This window comes from Tympanuchus pallidicinctus, unplaced genomic scaffold (assembly GCF_026119805.1).
Source record: "Tympanuchus pallidicinctus isolate F22 unplaced genomic scaffold, pur_lepc_1.0 scaffold29, whole genome shotgun sequence".
NCBI classification, from domain to species: Eukaryota; Metazoa; Chordata; class Aves; order Galliformes; family Phasianidae; genus Tympanuchus; species Tympanuchus pallidicinctus.
In genome coordinates, this window is record NW_026294746.1 from 5,760,847 (window position 1) to 5,777,684 (window position 16,838).

General features: G+C 44.9%; 1 protein-coding gene across 8 annotated transcripts in view; it reads right to left on the bottom strand.

The window, feature by feature from the left end:
• Positions 1-16,838, bottom strand: part of DISP3 (dispatched RND transporter family member 3) — a 111,960-nt gene that overhangs the window by 78,358 nt on the left and 16,764 nt on the right. For 3 of the 8 annotated variants that reach the window (XM_052691514.1, XM_052691508.1, XM_052691504.1), the window contains exons 3-8: positions 15,403-15,525; positions 13,353-13,620; positions 10,896-11,034; positions 10,486-10,595; positions 9,730-9,875; positions 5,117-5,229 (exon numbers count right to left, since the gene is read on the bottom strand). In XM_052691514.1, coding sequence (XP_052547474.1) covers positions 5,117-5,155 — 39 coding nt within the window. In that variant the 5' untranslated portion in view covers positions 5,156-5,229; positions 9,730-9,875; positions 10,486-10,595; ... (1 more) ...; positions 13,353-13,620; positions 15,403-15,525. Of the gene's footprint in view, positions 1-5,116; positions 5,230-6,275; positions 6,431-7,166; positions 7,329-9,729; positions 9,876-10,485; positions 10,596-10,895; positions 11,035-13,352; positions 13,621-15,402; positions 15,526-16,838 lie in introns of those variants that run through there. The other 5 variants (XM_052691507.1, XM_052691506.1, XM_052691509.1 and 2 more) reach the window with 5 other exon arrangements.

The window sequence follows — 16,838 nt, forward strand, 5'->3', positions numbered from 1 at the left end:
CAGAGGGAGTGGGTTCATGCTGGACACCGAAGCTTTGGGCAGCCCAGACACAGTGCCAGCCTGTTGTCAGGACTAAGCAGTCCTAAAGGAACGTGTGGTCTTTTCTATCACAACAAAGAAGTTAGCAGTTGCTCTCTTGTGACCTTCCTGTTAGCATCCTTGACTCCAATCCAAACCCCTGCATCTCCATGAAATTGCTTCCAGATTACCATTAACTCATCTCTAGCCTCATTTTCCTTTTCCTCTTTTTCTCCTCGATTGTGAGGCCTTACCCACTTGGCTGCTTCATTACAGGTGACCTTCAGCACGGGCTTTGTTTGGAAAGTGATTTAGAACCAAATTACCCATCTATTTCTTTCACCTCCTCCCTCTTACTGAATGCAGCAAGAGCAGCACCGGAGAGGATGTCTGAAATAGCACATTTTGAACACATTATAGAAAAGGAGATAGAACAGAATGCCATCCTCCACCACAGTTCAAAATGAAAGGGCTAAACTGCTCTTGGAGAAATGACAAAACAATTGCACAATTCATTCTAAGGATACAGGTGAGTCTGATTTAGATCAGATGGAAATCTCTCTTAAGAAACTGGGGATTGTGCTAAGAACAGAGACTGCAGGACAACACAGGCACTGCAGGGGGCAAAGCAGAAGAGGGATGGCAAAATAAACCTTGTTGCTCTGGTTAAATCTCACTGGAGCCAGCAAGCAGAATAGGTTTCTCTGATTCACACTAAATCAAAGAACAGTTATATATCTGCTTGGTACAAACTAAGCAACACAGGTTACCATTCAAATCACAAACACAAGGGTTGAGTATGAGCTACAACACAAAGCCGTGAGCTGTACTATAGGCTCATGGCAAGAGGGGCAGTTCTGTACATGCGTGAAAGAGAAAGGAGAAGATGAAGAAATAACTAGAGCTGGAACAGATCGCCAGAAACAGATCACCAGGAAAAGTCAGAACAAACAAAGGAAATCTAAAAAAAGTCAAAAAGAGAGAAACGATACTGATAAAAAGCGTGATTATAGAGTCCTCCATCTCCTAAGTGGCACTAAGAGCTACAGAGAGTTAAAAGCAGAGTAAGTGGGGAAGCAGCAGTGGAGTCCCTGATTTTGTGGAGGAAGGATTGTTCAACCATTACAGCATAACATGTAGAGGGTATATAAGCAGCAGACACTTACACAAAAGAATGTTCAAATCAAACACCTGGAAAACTGGACCCACTCATGAGAATCTGATTCTCTTTCTTTTTTTTGGTGGTGGCATATCCATCAGACAACATTTTCTGAGCAGAATCACAGGGGTTGGAAGGGACCTCCAGAGCTCATCGAGTCCAACCCCCTGCCAAAGCAGGTTCCCTACAGCAGGTCGCACAGGTCAGCATCCAGGCAGGTCTTGAACATCTCCAGAGAAGGAGACTCCACCACCTCCCTGGGCAGCCTGTTCCAGTGCTCCTCACCTCACTGTAAAGAAGTTCTTGCACACATTGGTGCAGAACTTCCTATGCTGCAGTCTCTGGCCATTTCCCCTTGTCCTGTCTCCACTCACCACTGGAAAGAGTCCGGCCTCGCCATTCTGCCCCCCACACCTTAGATATTTATAGACCTGGATCAGGTCCCCTCTCAGTCTTCTTTTCTCAAGACTTGAACAGACCCAGTTCACTCAGCCTTTCCTCATAGCAGAGATGCTCCAGGCCCTTCACCATCTTTGTGGCCCTCCGCTGGACTCTTTCCAAGAGATCCTTGTCTTTTTTGTACTGGGGAGCCCAGAACTGGACGCAGTGCTCCAGATGAGGTCTTACCAGGGCAGAGTAGAGGGGGAGGATCACCTTGACCTGTTGGCCATGCTCTTTTTAATGCACCCCAGGGCACTTCCAGAGGAGCATAGCCGAGATGCTAGTGCCCAAGCTGCAGACTTCCTAAATTCTCTTGGACTCCAGTGACATGGACCAGTGAACTTAGGAACAGCTTAGAGCTCTGCAGAACTGAATTCTCAGCCTGAGGACTTACAGTGATCTCTAAGTCAGACACATGACCTGCTGTATGACAAAGGGAATCTATGTGATTCTTAATCCATGTAGGAAGGGAAGGAATAGTCACACTGAACTACTTTGGAGAATTAAATCAGTAGCAAACTGTTGTGCACGACCATTTCAGCACAGTGACTTACCAGCTGATAAGAATTTAATTTACTAACAGAAAACATAAGAGGAAAGTCAAAACTAAGCAAAGCAGTAACAGAGAAGCCCAGTAATGAGATGCTCACGTAGGAGGCGATTGGTTGATCCACGTGTTAAAAAGCAGCACAAAGCGGCCACAGGAAAACAGCGGGAAGAGATTAAGTGCTGACACTGAAATGCTATTTCCAGCTGACATTTATCTCTGCCTTGGAATTCCCAGTCGGAGGGGAGGTGACAACAAACAGGAGAAATTTACACTGGCCACTTTATGCAAATCTAACCTTTCCGCACCTGCCAGGTGGGAAGCATTTATTTACTCTCTGGCTGTCTGGCTAAATTGGCAGAAGCTCCAAATCTGAACAGAATACAGAGAAGGTCAAAGGAATGTGGCTCATGACTGTAATTTCAGGACCTGCTACAGGCAGTAGAGTTTTAATGTGGCAGCTGAGAGATATACACTCTAAGCAAATGAACTGGCAGAAGACAAATGCATGTGCCAGTGTATTCTCCTTGGTCACAAGGATTTTCCAGGATGCAGAGATCTGAAAATGAGCAGTAACTGTGAGATGTCCCAGTCTAGGGGTGAATTAGTCACAGTTTTAAATAGAAAGATAACATTTAAATGTACACTATCAAAATAACATGTTTATATTGCAGACAAGCAAATGAAAACATAAATTCCTGCCATTTCTGAATAAGACTGTCTCTTTTTTTGGCATGTTAAATATTATCTCTTTGCAATATATAGCCACGTTCAGCTTTTTACATTAGAAAGTCTATTTTTGCCCATGTAAATAAAATGCAGCCATCTCTTGGGTAGGAAGCAGCACAAGAGCCCTGGTTCCTGGTATAGAAGATCAGGGAAATACTAAAGACCGATTTGTCTGGCTAAAAGTATAGAGGAAGACTTCAGATAGGCTGCAGGTGCCTTTGCATGACACTGAAACACAGTCATGACACGGGAAATTAAAGCTGATGCCCTAAAAGTAAAACTAATGGAAGACAGGAATTGACTTCTGAACAAAACAAAGCATCTTGTGTCATCTTGCTCCTCTAGGATCTCCAGGGTTTATAGAAGAAGATGAAATAATGCTAAGTTCACAGTAAATACCACTGAAATCTTTGATTCCTCAGCTGATACACCTGTCACTGTGCAACGTTAGGACCAAAGCAAATGGCATCACATTTGAGAGTCTCATGCAGACAAAATAGACACATTTCCAATGCTGTATCCTGCAGACTTCAAGTTGCTTTCGGCATATCATTGAGCCCAGTTTTGCTTAGCATGCAAGAACTGAAAACAGCCTGGGGTTGTCTGGTTGCAGGGCACGCCAGGGGCATATTTCTGAACTGGGCATGCCCTCACATTGCCCCTGCCCTACATCTCCATCTGGCTGCTTTTGTGCAAGAAAAGGTGAAAAAAAAAAAAAAAAAAAAAAAAAAAAAGATTTATGAAGCATCAGGAAAGAAAAAGAAAAAAAAAAAAAAAAAAGAAAGGTAAAGAAAGAAAAATCCCATAGGATAAAAAAGATGAGAAATTCAAGGCAGTTTTAAAGCAGTTAGTGAAGGCAGGAGCCCAAGCTGACCTGAAGTCAGAGCAGTGAGAAAGTAAATGGACTTTTAAGGACTTCAGCTGAGATTTTCAAAGTCTTTCCGACACCTTGGATGTTCATTTCCACTCATTTCGTTGGACACCCGCCAACAGAATCCTGTGGGCTGCTCTCATTCCGGAGGTCTGAATTCTGACAAAGAGCACCTAGACGACGTTTTATTTTTTACCCCTTTTATATGGATCTGTATAAAGAATCAGGGAAAACAGCAACCATTTCCTTCAACAACAAAGATTCTGAAGGGCCCAGAGATACAGGTTACAGAAGAATTACTGCAGGTTAAAGAAGAGTTGCAAACAGACTCCAGAACAGCAGAACGGCTCCTGACATTCACAGCCATCCTGCTCTTTTGCTTTCCCCTGCTTTTTACTATAATGAATGCTTGAATAACAGCCACATGGGTTCTTCCCTTTCCTGAAAGAAACAGCAATAGTAGAAACCAGCTTTTTCTTTACAATCCTCATGAGCTCCACATTAAGATGACTTGGGGCTTCAGTTCTGTGAGACTATTGACTGCCCAGCAGGTAAAGAAAGCAATAAGTGGAAGCCAGTTGATAGCAGCAGGTAGCTCCAATAAGTTTTGTAATCAATACAAAGTATAGCTGAGACAACTCCAAACACTAAGGCAAGGAAGCCCAACTTAATGTGTTTATAACCTTTCTCATTTCTTTTTGCTCATTTTTAAATTCCCCACTCCTTTCAGTAGCATTCAAGAACTAATTTCTCCATGGACATAACAAGCTTGTGCTTCATTCACCATTATCGTATGAATGCCTTGTAAATTGATTTACCTGCACGGCAAAGGGGAACTGCCCTGGATCTCCAGGACAGAGCTCAGCAGAAAGTAATTTAATTTGGTTGCTGTTTTTATTGGGTCTAAAGTGAGCATAAATGAGTGAAAAGGAAATGAAGAAGATCAGGCACTTCCGGGTTTCTGACAATGGCCAAAGACTGAATCAAGGAAGATGCAAGACCTTTCCAAGTGCTCCTATTGGATCCAGGTCCCGTTTTCTGCCCTCCTGAGGGTGCCAAAGACCCTTCACACATTCTACCAGTGCTGCTGTTACATGGACACAAACTCAGAGTTCTGAGCTCTGTCACAATGTTTGTGTTTGAGCTCCAAGGAACGTGGGAAGAGGAGCCTCAAGGAGACATGTGTGAAGGACAGGTAAGCAAAGGTATATCTAGATGTTATAAAGGCTTTGTAGCATTCTTGCCCAGACAAAACAGAATGCTGTAAGGATCAACAGGCATTTTTCCCACAGCACAGCACAAAAATTATCATGCAATTACAGAAAGATGTGTTTTGTGCTCCATCTCCTACCTGAAATCCACTGGGATATCTGCAGGTTCTTTTGCACATTGTTCTCCTCCTTTTCCAGTCAGTTGCAGAACCTTTCACCTCTACAGCAACTTCTCCTTCCCAGTGCAATTCCTCTGGAAGAAAAATCAGCATCAAATTAATTCTTTGGAGAAAGTGCAAACAGAATTTTTCTGCATCAGGAGTATTTTCCTTTTTCTTTATTAACTGGGATGGGAAATGGAGGAGATACTTTTTAGTTCTTTCAAAACTTTCCATAGGATTTTGTTCAATCTTTTCCAATGCTCTGATAAACAACAACAACAAAAAAACATTTCAACCTGAAAAATGTCAAATATAAAAAGCTAATAATTATCTTGGATGGCCAGAGAAAGAACAGTCATACTAGAGAATCAGGAAAAGTCCACATTTGTCAGTTACCAACAATTTCCAGGAAATTTTTCATTAAAGGCCATTTTGCAACAAGAAATAAATACATGCTTTTCAAAAAAAATACTAGAAATACTGAAAAAAGGATCTCAGGTGAATGCGAAAACCTTGACAGGAGGCCAATTTCATGGGAGATATGTAATGGTGCTTCACCGATTCAGCAGCCCCAGATATTCTTCCGAAGTAAAAAATGTCCTCCAGAACTATTTCATAAATGTTACCATCTTCAATATATATTTTTTAATATATCAGATGGATTAGAGAAAAATAACAGCCAGCTTCAAGCAGTTCCAACTGAGGAATCCAAATCAAGGATGCTAGAAGTCAAGCATTCCATTAGAAACTATCACCTGTCCACACTGGGAATCAGCAAGAAGGCAACGTAAATAAAAGAGTCCCTGCTGCTGCAGGACAGGCGTACAGCTGTGCTGAGATGACCACATCTGAAGCTCTTTCAGGATTCACCTCAGCCATTCTACTCTGAGAGCCATGGACTCCTCAGGCTTCATGATCAGAATCCATGCTTCACGATCAGCATCAGAACAGGACTCCTCCAGCAATCCCCAACCACAGCAGTGCCAGGAAGAGATGCTGCATCAGGAAGGCAATTTCCCTTTCTTTTTAACACATTTTAAATGAATGAATAATTCATCCCAAATGGCTTGAAGCCGAGTCGACTCTCCATGTTACCACCTGATTATATGTTCCATAAAAAGAGATGACAGCAATTTACCTCTCTGCTCTTGTAGGGTGGGCTCACAGGGGGATAAATATGCTGCCACCAAACCAGAGTGATGAATCGTTCCTCAGAACAACCAGCGATGCTTTTAGTGATTTGGCATTTAGTGCTTCCCAGTGGGAGTAGTAAAGAGAGGGACACTAGCATCAACCGTCAGGAAAGGAGGGAAAACTACTGGCAATGTTTTGTTCTCTTTGTTTGTCTCCATTGGATTAATTCACTGCAGAATACCCAGCAAAAGCATCTCAGCAGAGGAGCATTTCTCCTAAAAGCAGAGCAGCCTGCAAAGCTCAGGTGCTCACATTGCTGCTTGGTGCTCAGGAAAGCAGCCATTAAATCTGATCCTGTTTCATTATTGATTAAACAGCAGAGTTAGGCTGGAGGACAGGAGCTGCATTACACATTCCCTAAAATGATGCTTCTTCTCCCTGGGCCACTCGTGTAACAAGCCGTGTATCACCCGCCAGCCTTTCAGTTAAAAAAATGAGAGCAAGAGAGATTTGCACTGGGCACTAAAGCACACTTAGAGGCAAGAGGGGAATTGAAGTGGTGCTATTCTTGCTAGAATCAGCCTGCTCCATTCCTTTACCCACACCAACGTAGGACAAACTGAGCTTCTCACAGGAGGGGACCATTAGCTTGGCTGGCACAGGGCTTTTTGGATAATTTAAAGCCACCAAGCACAGATTTTGTTAAGGCAGCCTAAGAAAGGAGGGCTTCATTTCCTAACCAACTTAAGCTTGATACCACTGTAGTCTGTTATGGGACACTGTAACACCATGGAAAGTACAGCAATGACAACAGAGTAACAAAATCCTAGGCTACAGCAAGTGAGGACTTGCACAGCAGCTATGGACACAGAAATAAAGGAAAGAATCTGCTAACCTTCCAAAAGCCTCAAGGTACACAGGGATCTCCAGCAAAATACCTCTCCTACCACTGCCAACCCTTAAATGAGGTCTGGGAAGGGGTGGATCCTGGCTCCAGCCCTTCTGGTCATCCATTGCACACAGCTGAGCTCCCCTGGGCTGGCCCTGCCTTCCCATCCGGTGCTCAATCACTGCTTCAAGCCATGATTTAGCATTTCTGCTACAGACATCTCTTATGTTTATGGGCACACAAAGAGCTACACCAAGCCATGGCAGCCAAGTTTGGAGACATCAAAGGTGGGGCTGGATGGGGCTCTGAGCACCTGATGGAGCTCCGGGAGTCTCTGTTCAGTGAATGGCAGTTGGACTACATGACCTTCAAGGGTCCTTTCCAAACCTAAAATCAATCTAAGCTCAATCTCCTTTCCCACAAATGCATCCTGGCTATGACTTTTTTCTCAGTGCTGTGATCCCTCCCACTCAAAACCACACATGGTTCACACTATGCAAGAAGCCCTTTGCAGCCAGATGCACCCACTGGCACAGAAGCCCATGAGACATTTCCTCGTGCACACACTGTGCCTGCACATCCACACCTCCACTGCCTTCACCTGCACACTTTGTTCTGCTGCCTCTGTCCTCCCCTCTGCTCCCAGACTGCAAGGGGCTGATCCAGCATGTAAATGTGCTACAAAGACACATCCTCTCTGCCTCCCTGCTGGCTATGGGGAACATAAAACACAGTGGAGATTGCTGCTATTTTATTATTTATGAAGCTTTGGTTATTTCGTGTATAAATAATCCATGACTGCAAAGTGTTGCTGGCGCTGTAATTGAATATTCATGAGGTATTTTTGTTGAGAATTTTTACCATCATTTCAAACCCGGGTGCAAAAATAAAAATCATCATGATAAAAATTTCATCTGTCACTTTGCAGTTTTAATCTCCGAGAAACAAAACCTCTTTCTCTTCCACCCCGAGGATTTTCTGAGGTGGAGGGAACAAAACAGTGGGGTTAATCTGGAAGGCAGGTTCACGCTGCATTGTAAAGAAGCAGATGCATCCTGCATACAGCTCTGCCTGCTGTCTCTTAGCATTGTCAGGATGCTTCATCTGTGGATGCTTTGCTGTCTGCAAGGAGCAAATGCAGATCTCCCCCTCTCCTTCCTAGAAACACCTCTCTTTTCAGGTTTAATCCCAGTCAGAACCTTGACTGAGGAGCACTCATGTGGGATCACCCAGCAAACAGCATAATGGAAGCATGCTGCTGCCACCCTGTGGAAAATGGAGGCCCCCAACTGCTGGGGGTCACTCCAGAGATTCACAAAGCTACAGCTGGTATGGTGGTTACAGAGGGTGGTGAGGCAGTCATGGTCCTGATGAGACAAATGGTGAACAAACTGGGGAATTTCCTTGAAGCAATTGTGGGATTTGCAAGGAAGGTATCTGCATGCTTTGCAGGTATGATTGATGTGTTTATGGTGTGCCCATGGTGGACAGGGGTCATGTGCACTGAGAGGATGGAAGAGAAACATAGAATCATTAAGGCTAGAAGAGACCTCCAAAATCACCAACTCATCCTCACCATGCCCACTGACCACATCCCTCAGGGCTGCATCTTCATGGTTGTTGAACACCTCCAGGGATGGTGACCCACCACCTCCCTGGGCTGCCTGTTCTAATGCATCACCACTCTCTCAGAGAAGAAATCTCTCCAAATATCCAACCTGATCCTCCCCTGATGCAGCCTGAGGCCATCACCTCTTGTCCTATCGCTGTTACAGGGGAGAACACCGCCACCTCGCCACAACCTCCTTTCTGGAAGTTGTCAGGACTGACGAAGTCTCCCTTGAACCTCCCCTTCTTCACACTGACCCATCCCAGCTCCAGCTCCCTCAGCTGCTCTCCATAGGACTGTGTTCCAGACTCCTCACAGCTTTCTTGCCCTTCTCTGAACTCACCGCAGGGCTTCAATGTCTTTCTTGTAGTGAGGGGCTGAGTACCAGCACAGGTTCTCAAGGACAATTTTGGCAAATTGTTGGACACTTGCAAAGAACAAGCATCTCTTGCATTCCAGAATAGTATAACGTGAAGCTTTACCTGCTTGCCTTGCTGAGATTTCCCTTTTCTTCTCCCAAGGCTCTGTATTCACTGTGCCCTTCAGCTCCTCAATTTCTGCCCCAAAAATGGCTAGAGGGGACTAACAAAAAATACAGCCCTATCAAAACTCTTCCCCCCCCTTCATATGTGCATCTTCTGGCCTTCCTGGTGAGGAAGCTCTGCAGTCACCTCCATGGTACAAGACCAATGCCCAATTCTCATTTCTCCCCTACAAGTTCTTCAGGTCATAGCTCCTTCCTTTTCCAATTCTGTGAAGCACTGTGTATGCAGGGAAAGGAAACAGCAATGGGAGAAACAGAATGTTCCCAGCCTCCTCAACCCCAAAGTGGAGCATATGAGGACCTGGCAGTCAGATCTGAAATCTGAGATTCTGCCACCATCCACACACATGTGGCATTGCAAGGCTGAGTCCCATCAGCACATCACAGATGGGAACAGAACTCTCAGAGCACTTTACCTTCCAGAGTGATTTATGGGCTCTGTCACTCCAGCAGACTGAACCATGGAGACAGCTGGAGCGTGCAGCAGCACAGAGCAGCAATCCATCACCACCATGTGGGACTCATCCAGGAATCCATCAAGGGCTTCATCATGGTGACATCTCTGCAGAGGCAGAAAGAGAAACAAAGGAAAAAGGAGACAGAGAGAGTGAACCAAGAATGGAAAATCCACACTGGATTTCTCAAAACATGAGAGTCAATGAAGTAAAACAAGATTACAGACACCAAAACATGTGTTTGGTGCTCTTAGTGACTCAGGTGGACCTGCTTTAAAGCCACAGATTACAATGCCTCACACAGCTGTGTTGAATGCTCTGGTACTCTGAGACCAGCAAGGATATATGCATGTATAAAATCACAATAATGTAACACATACCTATATAAGGCCCTGTACACAGCTTGGCACATGAAAGGACAGGGGAGCATATAGAATGCAGAGTCCATAAGCACGGTAAGAATGCAGAAAGTAAACTCAATGATGCACAGAGATGCACACTCCCCAGTGCAGTGACATGATCGGTACAAGACTGTGCATTGTCTTACTTTGATGTACAATAACAATCAGAGATATGTCAAGTTATCCAGAAAGGAGCTTCTCTCCATCTCCAAAATCCATAAGAAAACAAGGAAACATGATTTCTCCTAAATCTGCTAGACACTAGAGAGAGAGGTAAAGAAAATATCTGCTCTTGGAGAAAACCAAAGCAATTTACCTTTGAATAGGAAGCAGCAGAACAAAGCACATTATTCCTTTTCACTCCAGAGACAAACACTGATGTTGTTTTGAGTCATGCTGATATAGGTTAAGTAAGTGCTCCCAAAGCTGACAAAAGATAGAAGATGTGTTAGGACCTCTCAGAACACTAAATCAGCTGAAAAACTGGCAAAAAATAAAAATAAAATAAAATGAACAAAAGGATTCAGGAGTTGGGATTAAAGGTAACAAATGTGTTTAGGCATCAGGAGGTGGATAAGGCTCAGGGAGGAGCAGGTGCAAGAGAGATGGGGGTGTGAGTCAGGGAGAGCCTTGGGAGAAAACAGAGGAAGGCATCAAGTAAGGGAGTGGGAAAGACTTCACAGGAGGCTGAGGTTAGGAAGGCTTGGACTGGGGAACAGCAAGTACCTGGGATGATGAAGGAGGCATTTCAGATGTTCTGACACAGTTTTTTCCCAATGCTTGTCTCCTCGAGAGTCCTTTACATGCTTCTAGAAGACCCTCTCTCCCATTTAGACATCCATGGGACAGCATGTATCCAAATGCCCTGAGGAGATAGGAAACTGTGGAGATAATATGATTTGCAGTGCCACAAGAGCTGCTTTTGCAGCACAAGGTAGGCTGGCTTGTATCTAGCTTACCTCCAGCAGATTCTCTGCTGCTGTCTGACTCACATGGACTGTGTGGAGCCATTTGAGTTTATGATCCTTTTATCTTTCTGACCAAGGGATCATAAGCTGCTTCCCCCAAGAAGAATAATGAAGCTTCATACATTACACATCCCCCAAAGGACTTAATTCTCCTTAATCTAAGGGGAGGATTTGTCTTCAGTCTCCAGCCCTTTTATTATCCATTTGTTGCTCCATCTGTAGCACAGATCATAAAGGAATCTTTTATTTTTTGAGTCAACTTTTTCTTGGGCCTTATTTGGGCCTCACATAACATCCCAGGCTGCTCACAGCTCATAGAAATAGAATAAGACAGAGACACTGGAGCCTGGATGGCCTTGTCCTTGCTCGTAGCAGTGCATGGTAAGGACAGGGAGATGTCTGACTCCTAACCAGAAAAAAGAAATTGTGAGTCATGAGAACACAGCACTGACACTTATGCTTCACTCAGACCCACGCTTGCCCTGAATAGTGACATTCTGACAAATTAAAATGGTTCTGATTTTGTGAGTTATGGCTTTCAAAGCCAGGCTGGATGTGGCTCTGGGCAGCCCTGGCCTGGTGGTTGGTGAACCTGGGGGTTGAAATCAAATGATCATTGTGGTCCTGTTCAACTCAGGCCATTCTATGATTCTATGATTCTATTAACACTCTGGTGAACCAAGACTCCTCTCTACTATGCAGGGTGCAAAGACATTTGAAAGAGTTTGGTTTTGTACCAGAGAGCACATCTAACATTCTCAGCTTGTTTTTGAAGATATGAAACACGTGCAGCCTACTGATGGTGGGTTGTGGATATTGAGTTCTGTTCCCACATCTTTCGCTGATCCACAGCCTGGCTTTTAACATATTTCATGGACTCACAGAATGCTTTGAGTTGGAAGGGACCCTAAATGCTGTCAGGTCCAACAATGCACTGAGCAGGGACACCCACAGCTCTATCAGTGCTCAGAGCCCCTCCAGCCTGACCTTGGGTGTCTGCAGAGATGGGGCTAAGTGCCATAACAGTACAACTTCACACATACTGATGGTTCCAAAGGTTAAACAAGACAGTGCTTTCTCTGCCTCCATAACATCTGTGCACTAACCAGAGAGGATACCTGTCCAGGCAGCACGCACTCCTTCATACAGTCACCCTGACTCCTGTACCAGCTGTGTGCATATACTTGTATATGAGAATACTGGCGTCCTCTGACGTGCTGGTGCTTTATTTTCTCCCCTTGCTGTTCTCACTGGGCTTGAAACTGGCACTGAACTGAAAGTAATTTCCTTTCATTTTAAATAAATAATAATTTAACAATGCATGTTGCTGAATTTCATTCTTGCATCAAAGGGGAGATGATTGCACTTCCCAGTCCGGAAAGACAGAGAAGGGAGGAAGATATGGCTTTATAATTAAATTTGCTTTTCCTCCTTCCTTTGTGCATCTCATTAAAAGAAAGAGTAAAAAAAAAAATAGAGAAAGAAAAGCACACAGAGAACACTGTTTCTCAGCCCCAGGAGAAAGGAAAAACTCTCTTGTTTGTCTTTTGCTGCTACTTCCATGCAACCTCATGGATAACACAGGCGAGGGGATCCTTTCAGGTCTGCAAACAAAACAAAGGACACTGCAATGTGCTTGAACACTGGCTGGCTGTGCTGATATGCAGCTGCTCTCCCAGCCTGCCCAGGTCTAGGGATTACTAACCTTCAGACAGACTCACTGCATCAGAGAACAGCACAAAACACTCTTTCAATCAATGCAAACAAGTACACTGCAACTTTCTCCATAATGACCCTACACTCAGAGTCATCTTCCTCAGTGGAAAAATAAATGATTCTGTATTAAGAAGGCCTTGCCAAGTGAAGTTTATGAGAACAGCAAAAATGCATTCCTTAATAAAAGGGAAGCTATTGAAGCTTATGTACTTAAATATCGCCCAGGTCTCCTTCAGAACAACCTCTGATCTCTGCTTGGGTGATCTCTTTGTCACTGCCTGAGCGCTGCACTGGGGCTTACATTCTCAGCACAGCATCCACACTTGCTTTAATCCCATGGATGGATAGCCCTTGAACTTGGAAGCAGCTCACATTCAGCAGGGACTCTGGTCCAGTAACTTGCTGTAAATCTCTCTGCCTCTGCCCCTTCCCCCTTTGTGTATAGCAGGTTCTTCTCTGCACATTTACCATTTAGTAAGGCAGAACAGGAGGAAATTACCTTCAGCTTTCCTTGCCATCTGCATCCCAATTGCTCCAGTGGGATTTAGGCTGCATTCCACACGGTTCCATTTGCAGCAGATCTGGGCCAGAGGGAGAACAAGCTGACTGTGGCACGTCTCAGTGGATAAGACCATAGAGCAGTTGGCTTCTGGAGCTGTTCTGTTTTGACTCCTCTAGCTGTGGCTGGGTAGGGCTGCTGAGCATCCCCTTTCATATCACCCCACCTGCCAATCTGCAGCACCAAATATTAGCAACAGACAGCCCCCCTGCAGACAAAATTTAAACCCAGGGAAATAATAAAAAACATAGAAGTGACATTACTGTGCATTATAAAATACTGAAACTGCTTTTTTCAATTTGTTTCTGCCCCAGATAGTGGCAGTGATCAGCACTTTACTAAAGATGCCTCTTCCACATCCTGGCACATGTTATTACTGTTATTAATAGCAAGCCATAGCCGGGGGCAGCACTCTGTGCAGGTACATTTATTTCCTTCACAGCCCTGTCACCCCTTGCTAGTGCTCCAGCTCCCTGCAGCACACCCTGCTACGAGGTAAGGGAGGCACATGGAACATCAGGCACTGCTCTGCCATGCTCCAGCCTCATTCTGTCACTCAGGATGTGCCTGTTGTTGGCTTTATATCACCATAATTGCATTACTCGTGCCTTATACCACTGCAATTTCCTGTTCCTTACTCCTAAATCAAAACTGCCCTTAGAAAGGATAAATACTTGGACACTACCTCCTCTCCTCTGAGTCAGTTCAGAACCTGCTGCTCAGCAATCAGGCAAACTTTCTCCCAGTTTCCTTTCCTGTTTCCAAGTGCTAACTTCTGCCCTCTGAGCAGGACTTGACACCTCTTCTATGAAGAAAGGTTGCTGCAGCTGGGCTTGTTCAGCTTGGAGATGAGCAAGCTGCAGGAACACCTCATTGTGACCTTTCAGTACTTGGAAGCTTATAAACAAGAGGGGGATTGACTTTTACGTGGTCTGATAATGATAGGACAAGGGTGAATGGCTTTAAACTAAAAGAGGAGAAACTTAGGTTAGATCTTAGGAAGGTCTTTTTTACTCAGAGGGCAGTGAGGTCCTGGATCTGCTGCCCAGAGAGGTGTGGGTGCCCTATCACCGGCAGTGCCCAAGGCCATCAATGGGGCTCTGGGCAGTCTGAACTGGTGGATTTGCTCCCTTAGGCCTGAAGAGGCTCTGGACAGTCACTAATACACTAACTCCATCAGCAATGCAATCCAGAATTTCTGAGCACTGAAGAAATCAATACAATTGGGCAGCTTAGCTCCTCTGCCCGTGGGCCGCGTTCATCACAGCATGTGTAGGGAACAGTGTAGAGCCATTTAATAACACAGCTCATTAGGCTTCTGACAACAGGGGATGATGGAACTAAGGCCTCAAACACTGAGCCTCTTGAGTTTATTTGTACGCGTAGTTTCAGGCTGGGGATGTTACACTACCCAGCATGTGAGGAACACATGTTTGGCACAAGATTCAGAGAAAAATTCCCCAGGGAGATCATGTAGAAATCCCCCAGAGAGCAGAATGGAACGCTCAGAAAAATGCTTGGAAAACAGATTAAATGAAGCGAGTCGAGATCACCTGGAGGTGACAGTTTCCTTGGCTTCCTAACAGCAAGGAAGCAGAGCTCTGTTCCATTAGGATAACTCCAGAACCACCACTTCTGGCTGGTATACACTAGGTGAAACCTTCTCTCTTCTTGCCCCAAAATCTAAGCTACTCTGTTCCCTCAAATAATAACATTCATTGAGAAGCAGCTGTAATTCCTACCACAAGCCCGGCTACCTAAGCTATTGTATGCTTTTTGGAAAGACACAGCCCTGATTCAAAGACTTCTAGTAACAGAACCTCCACTAATAATCCTTGGTAAGCTTCTCCAGTACTTACTTACTGTATTGTTTAAATTGTATTTCCAGTCAAAGTCTAGATATCTTTTCAGCTATTTAGCTTCCAGGCACCGGATCTCACTGGCCGCTGACTACTAGATTAATGAGCATTCCATTATCAGAAATCTTTACCTTGTACTTGAAGGCAGTGATCAAGCCACCTCTTTAGCTTCCTTGGTATAAACCAGATGCAACTTCTTGGCACTGTCACATTTCACAGAGTTGTATAAGGACAAAAATGTACAAGCTGTGATTCTGCAATGACAGAAAACAGCATTGTCAGAAGTGGAGTCATTATTCAGAGCTGTTCACTGAGTTTATCTGCACTGGACATAAAATTCTGATAAAAAGTCACTGGCTGGAGCTATTCCATTGCAGTCGGTCAACTAAGTCAGATAGGTCAGTTCCAACTGAAGGGCACAGAGGTGTGTACATGTTGGTACTGACTCCTCTAAATGTTGAGCATGCAAGTTCAGATTACTTTCAGAAACTCTGTATCAGCAAAATGCACCTGCTTCAGTATTTGGAGAAAGAAATATCAGGAGCTTTTCCCCTGTTTTTCCTTGACTTTCTCGTGCTTCTGATGAAAGGGGAATTACAATTTTGGCAGAAGATGCACACAGACTCAGTGCCCGTATCAGGCTCTGTATTTTCAAAAGAGCTTAGCACCTGGATCATGGAATCATACAGGCTGGAAGGGACCTCAGGAGACCACTGAGTCCAACCTCCTTGCTAAGGCAGGTTCCCCAGAGCAGGTTGCACAGGAAAGAATCCAGGTGTACTTCAATATCTCCACATGAGACCCCACCACCTCTCTGGGCTGCCTGTCTCAGGGCTCTGTAACTCTGACAGTAAAGAAGTTCTTTTGTATATTTGTACAGAACTTTTCTACTGCAGTTTGTGCCCACTGACCTTTATCCTGTTGCTGCACACTATTGAAAAGAGCCTGGCCCCATCCATCTGACTCCTGCATTTTAGATATTCATACACATTGCTCAGATCCCCTCTTAGCCTTCTCCTCCCCACACTGAACAGCCCCAGGGCTCTCAGTTTTTCCTCATACAGGAGATGCTCCAGGCCCCAGTCTCTGTGTAGCCCTGCTGGGCTCTCACCAGCAGTTCCTTGGCCAGCCTAGCACTGGGCCCATTGCTCTGGATGTGGCCTCCTCAGTGCAGAGCAGAGGGATGGAGAACCTCCCTTGCTCTGCAGGCATTGTGCAATGCACATGGGGGTCCCATTGGCCTCTTGGCCACCAGGGCAAACTGCTGGCTTGTGGTCACCCTGTTGGCCACCAGGACATCCAGGTCCTTCTCCACTTGGGCTCCAATGTTTTACATTCATGCTCTGAAAGCATCATGAGCTCTTCTTTGATCCATATTCTTCCTTCCAGCATCATTTGCGCCCTGGTGAAAGACCATTGGGAGACAGACAACACCTCATGCTTCAGAAGAGCTGAGGCAGCCCCCAGCCATGTCCTTGATGTTGTTACCCACCACTGCAGTGAGGCAGGATAACAGCAGCAGCAGATCCTGGTGACAGGGGATTCCCCTGCCCTGCTGAGGCGATTC